This window comes from Suncus etruscus, chromosome 12 (assembly GCF_024139225.1).
Source record: "Suncus etruscus isolate mSunEtr1 chromosome 12, mSunEtr1.pri.cur, whole genome shotgun sequence".
NCBI lineage: Eukaryota > Metazoa > Chordata > Mammalia > Eulipotyphla > Soricidae > Suncus > Suncus etruscus.
This window is the reverse complement of record NC_064859.1, coordinates 98168295-98184483: the sequence shown is the minus strand read 5'-3', so window position 1 is coordinate 98184483 and position 16189 is coordinate 98168295. Positions and strand designations below refer to the sequence as shown.

Here is a 16189-nt window from a genome sequence, read left to right as displayed (position 1 = left end):
GTGTCATGGCTGGGCCTGAGTCTCTGTGGCTTCCCCCAGCCCCAACCACCTCCAAGCAATACTGTGGTGGCTTCTTTGCTATCTGAGCATTTCCCATCCCTCTGTCTGGGAAGCGTTAGCTGGGTGGACCCAGTGGCGGGGGGGGGGGGGGGGGATCCAGGCCATTATCTAGATTTCTGGCCCCCAACAGCCCTGGCAGTTGCTTACCACAAAAGGCTCCTAACTGGCTGGAGCATTTCATTCCCAGGAGCTTTGTCAGCATGAGTGAGCATAGAGCCTGGGCTCTGGTGGGGCACACAGGGGACCACCTGGGGCTGGGAGAGGTGGTGGCCCACAGGTCAGCAGCCATTTTGTGGAGGCAGGATGGGGGGAGTGGGTGGGACTGAGGTGAGTGGTGAGGGGGGTAGTCAGGTGCACAGAGCTGGTGCGGTGACAACTGCTGAGTCCTGCAGGCCAGAAAATGTGGGTGTGCCCCCAACAGTACTTTGCTTCTCTTTTTTTTTTTTGGTTTTTGGGCCACACCCGGTGACGCTCAGGGGTTACTCCTGGCTATGCGCTCAGAAGTCGCTCCTGGCTTGGGGGACCATATGGGACACCGGGGGATCGAACCGCGGTCCGTCCAAGGCTAGCGCAGGCAAGGCAGGAACCTTACCTCTTAGCGCCACCGCCCGGCCCCAGTACTTTGCTTCTCAATGTGGTCTTGGGGAGATCTTTCTTTCATTCAACTGTGGGGCCTCCCCACTCCCAGTTTCACTGGGTGTAACCCCCCTAAACCCCCAGTGTTGCAAGTCAGCCCCTGAAGAACACAACACTCCAGGTATTTCCAGCAGTGGCTTCTGGGAGGCCCCACTGTCCCCACCCCAACCCTAAAAAGGAACGTTGTCTTGTGACCTGCCCTGGCATCTAAGAAGAAAACAAAGTGAGTTGGTGGGGACACTCCCAGGCAGCTGCGAAAGTCGCTTATCAGGTAACAATCACAAACGCACACGCACACACACAGACACAAGTACTCATATGCACACACACACACACACACACACAGACACAATTACTCATATGCACACACACACACACACACACACCCCTAAAACGAGTCTCCAAATTAACTTTGCTGCAAGCTGAGAATTCAGAGCAAAAAGCACCTCTTTGTCCACTGCACAGCAATTTAGAACCAACAAAATGTTCCCACTGGCTGGGCTGTCACTCAGCGAAACCCTGACACAGCGACGATCTTTATCAGGCCCTGGTCTGGGCGCCCTGGGATTGACAAGCCAGCCAAGCACTGCTTGAGCCACTAGGATTACCCCTTTGTTAGTGTGGTCCTGGGGTCCTGCTGAATGCAGCTACTATAGGGAGTCAGACTTGAAGAAGCTGCTTTTGGTTTGTTTTTTGGGTCACACCCGGCCGTGTTCCGGGGTTACTCTTGGCGCTGCACTCAGAAATCACTCCTGGCAGGCTCAGGGGACCATATAGGCTGCCGGGATTTGAACCACCATCCTTCTGCATGCAGGCAAATGCCCTACCACTGTGCTATCACTCCAGCCCTGAAGAAGCTGCTTGTGGACCAAAAAACCCACTTCTGAGCATTCCCAGGAGCTGCCCGCCTGGCATGGTGGCCCCCATTGGTGAGACTCTAATATTTCAGGGCTGGGCAAGGAAAGGCGCCTCACAGGCCTCGGCCCCTCACTCCCCGCTTCTGTGCTGCTCTTCAGCAGACAAGGAAGAAGAAATACTTCCATCAGATTCACCTTGTAGACTTGCCATACCTTGTGCCAACATCGTAGTGAGCAGCAGACTAGAGAGCTCTTGGCCTCAAGAGTGGGAAAGTGAGCAATACATACCTCAGGAACTCACACTCCTAAACCTCGATGCACCCAACAATGGACCTTCCAAAAATAAAATTGGGGGTATAGGCGAGAGAAATAGTATAGGCTAAGGCATTTGCCTTGCATGGGGGGCAGACCAAAGTTGGATTCCCAGCATCCCATGGGGTCCCCAGAAAACCACCAGGAGTGGTTCCTGAGCGCAGAGCCAGGAGTAACCCATGACACAGCTGTGTGTGACCCAGACAACAAAACAAATTGTGTGTGTGGGGGGGGGTTAGTGGGGGCCATGTCAGGCTTATCATCCATCCACTGACTCACCCACCATCACCACCCATCTACCAACTCATATTCACAGACCCTCAATCCACCACCCATTATCCATCCATCCACCATCCATCCACTATCCATCCACCAATTCTCTGATTTCTATAAAATATCTGGACAAGCATCCACTCAAGGTACTGCCTCCTTTTACACATCCTTCTCGATTAATATCCCTAATGACCTTTTTTATTTAAAAAAAAACAAACCTGGATGATACTAGGAATAAAAGCAGGCAGTTCTGGAAAGGAAGCACTAGAAATTCATAACCCCAAACTCACCAAGGCATTAACCTCATTAAAGACACTTTCTCATGTTGGATGCATTTTTATCGGTTAAAAAGTTCCAAGAGACCTTGAAACTCACAAAAGGGGGGGGGGGGCTAGAGATGATCTAGAATTGATAAATCAGAACACAGAGCAGAAAGTGAGGCTCTGGGACTTGTATGTGCCACCCAGGCTTATGATTCCACTGCTGCACGGGCCATGGCAGGACTGTGAGGGTCAGTCACTGCCTCTAAGTCCTAGATCCAGACTCTGGGATCCTTGACACATGGCACCATTTAGCGCTGTCTTCACCCATAAGAACCTTTTCAGGCCTGCTTGCTAGTGGCTATGATGCTTGCTTGAGTCAGAATGTGGGTTCCACCCCATTTTCCCTACTTGATTTGGTAGTTACGCCCTGCCCACATCCCAAATTTCACCAAGCTTCTATCTTCCGGACAGTGGTATTGATGTTTCCATTGCCAAATGGACTTTGTTTTTTTTTTTAACTCACTTTTAAAGCAGCTAATCTAATGATCCCACAAATGTGGAATGGGTGAGGTTTTCCAGCTATTTCTTCCCCTCCCCCCCGAAAAGGTCCTAATGTATATCAGGTTGCATAAGATAAAACAGACGAGGCTAAAAAGACAATGATGGCTTTCATGCCTTTATAGAGGAATGACTCAAGATGAAGAGATTGATGGTGAGGAAGACTTAAGAATTTGGGAATTTATTAAAATAAATAAATAAACCTGATTCAAAAAAAGAAAAAGAAAAAAAGTTGGGAATTTGCGTCTAGCGGAAAGTTGGAAAAAATCACAAGACCAAGAATGTCAACTATAAAAGACATTTATTTTTATTATTTTTTGGTTTTGTTTTTTGACCACACCTGGTGGCATTTAAGGATTACTCCTGGCTCTGTGCTCAGAAATCACCCCTGGCAGGCTCAGGGGACCACATGAGATGTCAGGAATCGAAACCAGGTTCATCCTGGGTTGACTGCATGTAAGGCAAATGCCCTAGTGCTGTGCTATCTCTCTGGCCCTTATTATTATTATTATTAAAAAATTACTCTGTGGATTTTTTGTTTGTTTGGAAGGGAGCCACAACTAGCAGTTGCCAGGGATCTAACCTGAGTTGACCACATGTAAGGCAAACAAACGTCCTCCTTGCTGTGCTACCACTCTGGCCCCTACTCTCTGGTGTTTCAGAGATGCTGGTGTCAAGAGAAATTCCAGAAGGCAGCAGCACTTTTCAGGGACCTGTCCGGGCTGCTCAGTACTGATTTCGATACTGATTGCTCAGGTCCTGCAGCTCCGTGACTAAGGCGTCCATGGCAGCCACATCCTCTGTCAATTCTGCAGCAATTTCTCCGGTTGCCACATCTGTAAAAAGTTGCTGCAACACAACACAACACAACACAACAGGGGAGACTGTCAAAATGGCAACAAGCTCCTCACAGTCAAACAGAGAACAGAGGTGCAGGGAGGGAATACTAAACTAGGGGGGCCTGGGCCTTCTGCGGTGTCCTGCCAGGTCTAGTCTGGGCCCCCACTTAATCACTTGAATGAGGAGACCACCGTTTCTTCCCATGCGGGTTGCTGAGATAACAGAACCTCTTTCTCCCCCTGAACTCACTGTCTTTTTCCTTTCCCTTTGAGAAGGTTGATGAGGCCCCTCCCCCCATGTCAGTGGCCTGGGGTGGGGTCACTCATGGAGATGCTCAGCCAATCAAGCCCAAGGGTTTGACGCTGGGTGGCATTTGGGGCGGAATGGTCACAGTGCTGGAGATGAAACCAAAGGCCCCTCAACAAGGCACCCCATCCTAGAGTCTTCTATAAAGAAAAGGTGGCAGGTCACCACTGTGGATGGAAAACAAACAAGAAGCCACACAGAACTACTGCCTGGTATTGGCCACAGCTTTTCGTTTTGGTTTTGGAGCCACAACCAGAGGTGCTTAGGATTTACTCCTGGCTCTATGCTCAGGAATCACCCTAGCAGTGCTTGGGGGGATCATATGGGATGCTGGAGAGTGAACTGGGGTTGGCCATAGGCCAGGCAAGTGCCCTCCTCTTTGTGCTACTGCTCCAGTCCCTAGACTGAGCTTTTTTTTTTTTTTTTTTTCAGTTTGTTTTTGGTTTTTTGAGCTACACCCAGTGACGCTCAGGGCTTACTCTTGCTTATGTGCCCAGAATTTGCTCCTGGCTCGGGGGACCATATGGGATGCGGGGGGATCGAATCATGGTCCATCCTAGGTTAGCAAGGCAAATACTCTATAGATGTGCTATCACTCTGGCCCCAAATCTGAGTTTTCTTTTTTTCTTTTTTTCTTTTTTTGGGTTCTTCGATCACAGCAGCACTCAGGGGTTAATTCTGGCTCTACAATCAAAAATCACTCCTGGTAGGCTCGGGAGACCATACGGGATGCTGGATTGGAACCACCATCCTTCTGCATGCAAAGCAAACGCCTTACCTCCATGCTATCTCTCCGGCCCCAAGTCTGAGCTTTGGGGTCAGGGAGAATGAATGAGGCTTCGAGTTCTTGCGAGTTAAGATGGCAGGAAGGTCCCCATCCAGCCTGCAACCGACCTGCCTCAATAACTCTGGGTCCCCAGAGCCCACCTACAAGGGATCCTTGAGCACAGAGTCAGCAGCAAGGTCTGGGTACTGCCAGATGGGACCCAACCATGCCCTTGACCACCACGAAGAGAAGCAGGCAGGGCTGGACACATATCCCAGAACCCTGTACATCCATAGGGCACTTACCTTGGCCTTCGCCAGCAAGCCCCGCAGGTTCAGGCGGACGCCCGAGAGTGTGTGCACGGCCTCCTGGGGGTTGGCTCGGGTCTTGCTGCAAGCGATGGCCACTGTAAAAGAAACGAGGTGCACGTCACACCACTGAGGCTGCATAATCGGAGCTGACCTGCACAGTGTCCGAGGTCACGTCAAGGTCCACCCAGACCTGCGGCCATGGCCTGACCCACTTGGTGATGATTGGTTCCTAATTCCTTGGTTGCCACCAAGGAAGGATGCATCTGGGCTGTGGTCACCCAGCGGGTAACTGGCTTTCCAAGGTTGGGCCTTGGCCCTACCACTGTCCTTGCCTCATTTCCCAGAGCTCGAGGTAAGGTTTCTATTTTAGGGGGCCGGAGAGATAGCACAGTGGTAGGGCATTTGCCTTAGATGCAGAAGGACAATGGTTCAAATCCCGGCATCCCATATGGACCCCTGAGCCTGCCAGAAGCAATTTCTGAGTGTAGAGCCAGGAGTAACCCCTGAGCGCTGCCGGGTGTGACCCAAGCCCCCCTCCCAAACTTCTATTTTAGGAGGATTTTGGGCCACACATGGCAGTGCTCAAGGAACCAACACAGGATACGTGGGTACCCTATGTAGTGCTGGGGATCAAACTTGGTCAACCACAGGCAAAGCAAGCGCCCTCCTGCTCAGGCCCATGGGGATTACGGGTTTGGAATCCGCAAAAGGACCCGAGGACGAACAGAGGGCATGAGGGTAAGATCACATACCTCGTGCCAGTTCCACAGCATTCTCGACCATGGTCCGGAATGACTCCACGTCCTTCTCCCAGCCGGCGGACTGAGTGTCACACTTGTAGGCTTTCGACAGACACTGGAACGCCTGGGGACGGGGAGGAGAGTTGCTGCTCAGGGGACATGCAGAGGATGGGAAAGAAGCGAGCACTGACCCCAGAGCCTCACCGGACTCTAGCAAGTGCTAGGAAGAGACTGTCTTTCTTCTGACCATCAGTCAGAAGTGGGGGGGAAGAGGGTTCCAAGAAGGGGTGTGAACTGCAGGGGAACTGGGTGTTGCAGTTGGGAGGAAAAAAAAAAAAGAAGGAAGGAGGAAAAGAAGGAAGGAAGGAAGGAGAAAAGGGAGGAAAGGAGGGAGAGGTAGGGAGGAAAGGAAGGAAAGAAGAAAAAGGGAAAAGGGAGGGAGGAGAAAAGAAAGGGAGGAAGGAAGAAAGGGAGGAAGGGGAAGAAAGGGAGAGAAGAGAGGAAGGAAGGAAGGAAAGAAGGAGGGAAAAAAAGAGGGAAGGGAGAAAGAAAAGGGAGGGAAGGTAGGAGGGAAGGAAAGAAAGGAAAAGGAAAAAAGGAAAGGAAGGAACCAGAGGCTCCCCCTCCCTCAGCGATCTTCTTACCCCTCAGACCCCAAAGCCGATCTCTGATCCCCCAAACCCCAACCTGCTTTCCAACTCTGCCAGCTAGGGGCGCCAAGACTGACCTTTTCCATGTCCTCAGGCTGTCCGCTGTGCCCATTGCCACAGAGCCGGGCATACAACCTCCACACGGCTGCATCTCCGGGTGCCCGTGTGCTCACTCGGCCCAGCAGCGTCCGGAGCTTTTCCCGGAGGCCCGAGGCGGCATCTCCACTGCGGTCAGCCATGTCACCATCCACTGCTTGAACCAAGATGGCCAGCACCTGAGAGGGAGGCATCAGGGAGCGGGCGAGGTCAGCAGTGCCAACCCCAGACACTGTCACCCCAAACAGGGGCCAATTGCCCAGACTCCTTCAGCTGTGGTGGCCACAGAAGGAGGTTCAGAGACCTGCCAGGAACATGCTGGACACTTGTGGGGGACTTGGAATTGAACCCTCAGCCCTACGCTTGCCAGCATGGAGCCACCTCTGGGGTCCTGCCAGGCCGATGCAGACTCTTCAGTCCCAGGGTCCCCACTTCCTGCCCCCCACTCCCACAGGGTTCCCACCAGTTGTCCCCGAGTACCCTGCAGGATCCTGTGCCCAGAAAGAAACCAACCAGGCTGGGCAGGAGTGATAGTACAGTAGTAGGGCATTTGCCTTGAACGTGGCCAATCTCGGAAGAACCCAGGTTCAATTCCCTGCATCCCATATGGTGCCCCAGGCCTGCCAGGAGCAATTTCTGAGCACAGAGCCAGGAGTAACCCTTGAGTGCTGCTGGGTGTGATCCAGAAATCAAAAAGTCAAAAGAAAAAAAGAAACCAACCAGGCACATTCCCCAGGTCCCCACGGCCACCTGTAGACCCCCTAACACCTCCATTTCCATGAGTTTACAGTCAGATCTCTGACCCCCCCCCCACCTCTGCCTGGGGATGCTGGACCCTCCCGAATCTGATCACACTGACAGGTGCACAGAGGCTCCATTTCTTGTTCTGGTGCTCCAAGGCTGCCTGCCCACTGGGCCCTGGGGCCGATCCACTGAGCACATGGCTAAGAGACCAGCATAGGATCTAGTGGGCAGCACAAACTAGTTGCCAATGTGACGACAAAGCCCATGAATCTCTGCTGCATGCAGCAGGAACCTTCCCTGCCTAGATAAGACCCAGGACACCTCCAAAAGTCACAGCCAGCCTAAGTACTACAGGTCTGTGTGTTAGCAAGGAAGGAAGGAAGGAGCCATGTGCAGTGGGATGGTGCTGGTCTTGCATGTGCTGACCTGGGTTCGATTCCCACTGTAAAATAGATCCCCACATTGTGAAATCACTCTACATATCGTATTTCCAATCCCAGGCCAATGGGTCTGAAAAAGCAGGGTATCCTCGAAGAATTAATAAACCAAGCCAGTCAGGAGAGAGGCATAGAGTTAGTTGGTTTCTCACCTCATGGTCCCTTTGCGCACCAAAGCCAGACTGACTTTTCTTTATGAACCCAGCACAAAATTCACCAGGGCAGGGGGAGGTTGAGTAAGAGACAAAGGTACCTACCCCCAGGTGGATTTTTACATAGCACAGGGGTAGGTTTACAAGAAAGAAGAAGATGGGGGAATGCCTTTGTTTTGGGTTTATAGGGTTCCCCAAAACAATGATAAAGACTCCGCAGGCAAGGCCACATTCCTGGTACCACAGAAGATAAAAGTGTTCTGGGAGGATGGCACCTCTCAGAAAATGCTGCTCACACAGGGTTGTGGGACCCCTCCAACACTGAAGAGTGTGAGCCCCAACTTCAGGGCTGATGGCAACCAGGATGGTGGCAGACAGGGCCACTCTCTCTACCTGTCCATGACCCTGTGTCACCAACCAGGAGAAACATGAATTTTTTAGCGCCCAGGATGAGTCTGTGTAAATAGTTGGGGATGGTGGGTTCCGATTGGGGTAGACTGGAGTAGAAGCTGACTCAATAAGATTAAAAAAGTGGGAAAGGAGAAGGAAAGGCCACCAAGCGGCAGGACAGACAAAGTGACCAGCTGCTGACACTGGGCCCCTTCCCCCTTGCATCCCCAGAGCTCCAACTTCTGGCCTGCACTGAGGGAGAGAAGACACTTCCTGTTTGAGGTGGGAAGGCCCCCAGGGTCCCCAGGGACATGGTCGGTCAGCTTGGAGTCTTCACCTCTAATCTCAGGCCAAGGGCAACATATGAACGGGGCCTGCCTCACCCTGTCAGGGGTGAACTGGACAGTCTGAACTCCACTTCCTGTTGGCGCCATTCCTCAGGGATGGGAACTCCCAGCATCCATATTTCTGGGTCTTTCTCTTCCTGGTGTGCAGCTTTGCGGTCCTGCTGAGACTGTCCACTTGGGGTTCCCCCAGCAAAGCTGATGCGAGTCCTCACCAGCCTTTCCCCCTAAGTACACGTGTAGATGCTGTCAGAGTGTAGAAGTAATGGAGAAGCAGCAGCGAAGAGGCCCTCCATGTGCCGGGCTCTTTCGGGGACACTGACGCCTGTGAGTTCCTTTACTCCCACAGAATGTGGTGAGGAAGCTACTGGGATGGCCCCATTACACCAAGGATGAGGCCCATGTCCAGAATATCCTACTGTTCTGCACCAACTCCTGCCTTGGACTCATCTTTATTTTATTTATTTATTTTTTATTTTTGGGCCACACTCGGTGATGCTCAGGGGTTACTCCTGGCTTGGGAACCATATGGGACACTGGGGGATAGAACCGAGAGGTCCGGTCCATCCTGGGTCAGCCACATGCAAGGCAAATGCCCTACTGCTGCGTCATCACTCCAGTCCCAACGTCCTCATATTTTTTATCCAGTCAACTTGATTTGGGTGGAAGGCAGGGGACAGAGCTTGATTTTCTGGTCCCCAAGTCCCCAAATGCTTGGCCAATCCCATATATCCAACCCGTCTTGAAAATCCTATTTTTAGCCCCACAGAGTGAGGCAGCCACACTGTGGACTGAATTCTCGCTCCTACATCTGACCGGGAAGCCTCCACTTTGGTCCCGTTTCATTCCTGAGGCAGATGTTAACTCTTTATATCATGAGGCTATTATTAGCTTCTTTTTTTTTTTCTTTTGACTGTACAAATATTTGACTGCATACTTTTTCGATCTGATCATAAAATTCCTTCCAGTATTTTTTCTTTTATTATTCCAGTATTCAGGAAGTGTGGCAACGTTCCATTTCCATTTCCTAACTTTTCTATGAGGCAAAAACATCTTCGACATATAATTGGTCCACTAGGAATCCATTTGAGGGTGTCAGGGAAAAAAAAAATCTAAGTCTATTTGTTTGAGTCTGGAGACTTAAGAAGGATTTGATTTTAATCCATGGAGGCAGCCCTGCTGGCCTGCATGGGCCAAACAAGACCCCAGCCCAAACTCTGTGCCAAAGAGCTTCCTCTCCTGCTGTGCTCAGGTGACAGGAAAACTGGGCTTCGTTCCTATCCCAAAGCTTCTCTCGGGGTGAGACAGAGAATGATCACATTCATTTGTGGAATATAAAAGATAGTACAGTAATAATATCCAGAGACAATAGAGACGAGGACCATGAGGGCCAGTCCATGGTAGAAAGCTTGTCACAGAGCAGTGAGTGCAGTAAGGGCAGAGAAGAGACCACTAAGACAGTGAGAGTTGGGAATGATCACTCTGGACAAGGACTAGGTGCTGAAAGGGGATAAAGTGATAGGCATGGTACCTCTTCAGTAATAATAGTGCAAAATAGTGTTGAAAAGGGAGAGAGGGGGCCGAAAAGATAGCATGGAGGTAAGATGTTTGCCTTTCATGCAGAAGGTCATTGGTTTGAATCCTGGCGTCCCATATAGTCCCCTGAGCCCGCCAGGAGCGATTTCTGAGTGTGGAGCCAGGAGTAACCCCTGAGTGCTTCCGGGTGTGACCAAAAAAAAGAGAGACAGACAGACAGACAGACAGACAGACAGACAGACAGAGAGAGAGAGAGAAGAAAAATGTTTGTTCCAGAAGCAGTCAGGGGAGAAGACAGGAGAAGGGCAGGAGGAAAACTGAGGCCATTTGTAGAGGAAAATGTGCACTGGTGAAGGGTGTTGGACATTGTATAATTTTAACTCAATCCTGAACCACTTTGGAGCTGTGGGAAGAAAAGCCAACTGTAATATGAACAACCTTGTAGCCACGGTGTTTAAATAAAGTAATTAAAAATTTTTAAAAGCTCTTTCTCTCTTTGATGCTTATATGGTGCTTCAGGGAGCTGCAGAGAAGTGTCGGGGAGCCCCAGGGCCCCGAGAGAGCTGGTGCTTCCTGCCACAGGAGCCAGCCACAATTCCAACTGTCCACCAGGAGAGAGCGTGGCTGCCTTGGCCCGGGGCCCAGGGAATAGAATGGCTGGGGGCACTTCCCCGAAGGCTGGGCAGCAAGTCGGCCCCTCCTCCCAGAGAACAGTCCCTGGCCCGACAGCCCTACCCTCCTTGCAGCTCCCCCAAACCCCAGTTATCAAAAGGCCAGCATTGCAGCCTTTTCGGTCTCACTCTTTGGGGCGCGAGAGAAATCTGAGCATGTGAGGGCAGCAGCTGAGCTTCAGGCCCAAGTCCCATTGCAGTGCCTGTGGCCTCTGAATTAGCCATGGGCATCGCTCCCAGTGGTGCTCAGGGGTTGTTCCTGGCACACTAATGAGATTCCATCCAGGTTGGTCCAAAGGATCTACTTCATTTTTTGGGCTGAGTAATCCTCCATTTTCTTCGTCCACTCATTCCTCTACAGATGGATATGTAGGCTGTTTCCAGGTCTTGATTACTATAAATAATGCTGCAATGAACTCAGGGCCATGTATTTGTTGTTTGTTTGTTTTGGGGCCACACCTGGTGATGCTCTGGGGTTACTCCTGGCTCTCTATTCAGGGATCACTCCTGGAGGTGCTTGGGGGGATTATATGGGATTCTGGGGATCAAACCAGGGTTAGCCATATGCAAGGACATCTATTTACTGTGCTAGCACTCTGGTCCCTGAATGAAGATTATATTACCTTTTTGAACAGAATGTATTCCTTTTCTTCAGCTCTTACCAGAAATGGCACTCCGGATCATATAATTTTGATAACTTTTTTTTTTTTTTTTTTTTTTGGTTTTTGGGTCACCCCCGGCAGCGCTCAGAGGTCACTCTAGGCTCTATGCTCAGAAATCGTTTCTGGCAGTCTGGGAGACCATATGAGATGCTGGTATTCGAACCATCATCCTTCTGCATGCAAGGCAAATGCTCTACCTCCATGCTATCTCTCTGGCCCTTGATGACATAATTTTAAGTTTTGTTTCTGTGTGGACTCTGACGTTTCCTGCTTCCCACCGTAGTTGTACCAACTATGGTCACACCAACTGCATACATGCACCTCCTTTTTCTGGACATTTGTGCAAAGCTCGGCGGCTCTTGCCATTTTTGTTTGATTTGTTTTTGTTTTTTTTTTTTGGCCACATCTGGTGGCACTCAGGGGTTACTATTGGCTCTGCATTCAGAAATTGCTCCTGGCAGGTTCAGGGGACCATATGGGAATGCCAGGAATTGAACCCCGGTTGGCTGTGTACAAGGCAAACATCCTCCTCGCTGTGCTATGGGGTTTAGTCTGTAATATGTGCTTGATTTGAAAATGTGCTTTTTACCAGGAATCTTCCCATATACTTGAGTCAAGGCATGACCACAGAGAAAAACAACAGGGGTCAGAGTGATAGCATAGCGGGGAGGGTGTTTGCCTTGTACTCGGCTGACCCAGGTTCTATCCCCGGCATCCAATAGGGTCCCCAGAGCCTGCCAGGAGTGATTTCATAATGCAGAGCCAAAAGTATTCCCTAAGCATCTCTGGGTTTGGCTCCAAACCCCTCCCCCCCCAAAAAAAAAACCCAAACAAACCCAGATGCTTAAATGTGACTCAAGTTTCATAGCCTTCTGGGTCTCACAGCCAGCCACTGTAGGAAAAATACTCACTGTTCATTTTAAATATTACTGAGCCCCCAAAATGCTAATCCGTGTTCAAAATCAGAACCATCATAAGGGCTCTCAGTACGAGCGAATCCATCTGTCCCTCCGTTTATAAACAGCAAGTGTGAGTGATAATGCAGCATGGACATTCTTTCCCCAAATGAGTGGGCCAATTTATCCAAGAAGGAGAGGGAGGAGGAAGAGAAAAAGGAAAGGAAAAAAAAGGAGTCAACATCAGAATGCACCCAAGGAAAGGTAGATATCTACACGAACACTTAGGAGTTTGTACAGAATATTATTCCAACAGTAGATAGAAAGTGAAACAAAAGCAAGTGAGTTTTAGCATTAACAAAAATGTGCCTGGTCCCAACATGAATCAATCAATCAATCTATCAATCATCTATCTATCTATCTATCTATCTATCTATCTATCTATCTATCTATCTATCATCATCATCATCATCATCATCTATCTACATCTATCAATCTATCATCTATCTATCTATCTATCTATCTATCTATCTATCTATCTATCTATCTATCTATCTATCTATCATCTATCTATCTATCTATCTATCTATCTGTCTGTCTGTCTGTCTGTCTGTCTGTCTGTCTGTCTGCCTGTCATGCCCGAGTTTTATTTTATTTTTTAAATTTTTTTTGAGGGGTCACATCTGACAGGGCTAAGGGGTTACTCCTGGCTCTATGCTCAGAAATCATTCCTAGCAGGGTTGGGGTACTATTTGGGATGCTGGGATTTGAACCACCATCCTTCTGCATGCAAGGCAAACGCCTTACCTCCATGCTATCTCTCCGGCCCCTCATGTCTGAGTTTTACTTGTCTACATAGCAGTCAAAATTTGGGTATAGAAAGGGAAGAAAATATCAATGTTAGGACACTCAGTCATTCTTTTCTTACAAACAGGAAAAGGATGTGGAATAACTTCCAACTAATTCATCCTGTGCCTACATTAAAATGAGCACAAATCTCTGTACTTTCACACAGATCCACACAAAAAACTTGACATGAGAGCCACCCCACTTACACACCAGTAGAAAAGTGCCAAAAACAGAAAATCCAGAAGCCAATGAAAATAGACCAGGGTCGGCTCACGGTCAGCATTAAGAATATCAGGGTTATTTCCAAAGACACCTGTTGCTGAACATGGAGAGTCAAATTAAGCAAAATCATTTTTAGCCGAGATAAAAATATTCCAGACAATCTATCCATTGTCTGGTCCCTACAGCCAGGGATGGGATGCCCTGGGCCTGGCCTGGCCTGATGCTCTGTGGGACTCGACAACACCAGTCAATAAACATCCCTTTCCCTGGGGACAGGCTCACCAAAGCCATCTCTTAGGGCCCATTTCCTTCAAAGCCACTGTGTCTGCTGTATGGGGCTACACTGATTTTTGAGCTCAGAGCCAGGAGTAATCCCTGAGCACCACTCAGGTGTGACCCACAACAAAACAACAACAAAATCAAGTTCAACCAAGTCATTACTATTCACACCAAAATATTTTTTTTTGTTCTTTCTTTTTTTTAGGTTTTTGGGCTACACCTCCTGATGCTCAGGGCTTATTCTCGCTTTTCACTCAGGATTTACTCCTGGTAAGCTCCGAGGATGCTATTGGATACTGGGGATCAAACTCCTGTTGACTGAGTATAAGGCAAACACCCTCTCTGCTGAGCTATTGCTCTGGGTCTTCATTTTTAGGGCTGAGTAATCCTCCATTTCCTTTGTCCACTCATTCCTCTACAGATGGATATGTAGGCTGTTTCCAGCTCTTGATTACTATAAATAATGCTGTAATGAACTCAGGGCCATGTATTTGTTGTTTGTTTGTATTTTTGGGCCACACCCGGTCATACTCAGGGGTTACTCCTGACTGTGCACTCAGAAATTGCTCCTGGCTTGGGGACCATATGGGACGCTGGGGGAACAAACCTCGGTCTGTCCTAGGCTAGCAAGCACAGGTAGACACCTTACTGCTTAGCACCACCACTCCAGCCCCATCCTTCCCCCCTGTTTTTTAAAGATATTTTTCCCCGTGCCAGAGATAGTATAGCTGGTCAGGCATTTGCCTTGCATATGGCCAACATGGATTTGATCCCTGACATCCCATATGGTTCCCAGAGTCCACCAGGAGTGATTCCTGAGAGCTAAGCCAGCACTGAGCAAGGCTGGGTGTGGCCCCAAAGCCAATAAATGAAACTGAAAATAAGGCAGCTTGCAGAAACAAGATAGAATGGTATTTGTTTGTGATTCTGAGTATCTTGAGTTATCTGGTGAAGTGTAAGAGCTGGAGTCAGGCCCAGAGTCCTTCACACACTCACTGAGCAAGCATCTGCCATGTGTCTTCAGATGGCTGGAGCAATGTCAAAACAAACACTTGCATTTTCTTCTGATCCTTGTGTTGTGGGCCACATTACATTATCTCTCTGCCACTCCCTCCCGCCTTGCCCCTACAAGTTGGCTTTTAATAGTAAACCTGTGTACAGGCGAGCAACAGAGCATATGAACCGTATATTATTCAACCTACAGTGGCATAAACACATTGGAATGTCAGAATACAAGTGCAATATTAAATATTAAACCAGAGAAAAGGTATTTTTTTAAACATGACATCTGATTTTTTTTTGCAACTTTTTTTTGGGGGGGGCCACACCCGGCAGTGCTCAGGGGTCACTCCTGGCTGTCTGCTCAGAAATAGCTCCTGGCAGGCACCGGGGACCATATGGGACACCGGGATTCGAACCAACCACCTTTGGTCCTGGATCGGCTGCTTGCAAGGCAAACGCCGCTGTGCTATCTCTCCGGGCCCAACATTTGACTTTTGTTGTTTTGGGGGAGCTGGTGGCACTCAAGGGTTACTTCTGGCAGACTTGGGGGACCATATGGAATGCCGGGGATTGACCCTGGCTATTGAATCCTGTGCTATTGCTCCAACTCATTTTTTTTTTAAACACATGTGTTTAACATAAATTCCTGGGTATATTCAAAGAAACAACTTAGATCAGATAATTTAGTGCTAGGGGCCAGAACAATAGTACAGTGGTATGCCATTTGATTTGCACATAGCCAATCCTGGACGAACACCGGTTCAATTCCCAGCATCCCATATAATCCTCCGAGCCTGCCAGGAGCAACTTTTGAGAGCAGAGCCAGGAGTAACCCCTGAGCGCCTCCAGGTGTGACCCCCCCAAAAAAAAACAAAAAACAAAAACAAAAGATAATTCAGTGTAAGACTTAAGTTAAGCAAAATGGAAAAAATAAAACACAAACATCCTACCTGGACATCTTTGTATTTATCCCGTAAGTCCATGAGCCGGTGGTAAGCCTTAATGGCCTCTGCGAATTCCCCTACGTCGGTGCTGGTGAGGATATAGTTCTCCCAGATCTGCCAGTGCTCATAGTTGCACTTGAGTGCTTCTTGTAAGGTTCGGAAGGCTTTGGTCCTGTGGAGGGGACACCGTGGAAAGAGGACAAAGATGAAGAATTGTAGCTAAGTGCACAAACTGCTCATGCAGCCTTCCTGTCTGCCCCACGAATCACTCATGCTGATCCACAGAATTAGGTCCAGACAGCACAAAACTGACTCTTGATTTCTTAGCAACATATTTTTGTTTAAATTTACGAATAAGGGGCCGGGCGGTGGCGCTAAAGGTAAGGTGCCTGC

At 49.2% G+C, this 16189-nt stretch overlaps 2 protein-coding genes across 2 annotated transcripts in view; one reads left to right on the top strand and one right to left on the bottom strand.

The window, feature by feature from the left end:
• The window catches only part of FAM98A (family with sequence similarity 98 member A), a 582326-nt gene that overhangs the window by 504784 nt on the left and 61353 nt on the right, over positions 1 to 16189 (top strand). The window lies entirely within an intron of this gene.
• TTC27 (tetratricopeptide repeat domain 27) overlaps positions 3202 to 16189 on the bottom strand; it is a 55240-nt gene continuing 42252 nt past the window's right edge. Inside the window, exons 16-20 of the mRNA XM_049784233.1 lie at positions 15803 to 15968; positions 6650 to 6847; positions 5935 to 6046; positions 5177 to 5277; positions 3202 to 3808 (exon numbers count right to left, since the gene is read on the bottom strand). Of these exons, the coding sequence (XP_049640190.1) occupies positions 3686 to 3808; positions 5177 to 5277; positions 5935 to 6046; positions 6650 to 6847; positions 15803 to 15968 (700 nt within the window). The 3' untranslated portion in view covers positions 3202 to 3685. The remainder of the gene's footprint in view (positions 3809 to 5176; positions 5278 to 5934; positions 6047 to 6649; positions 6848 to 15802; positions 15969 to 16189) is intronic.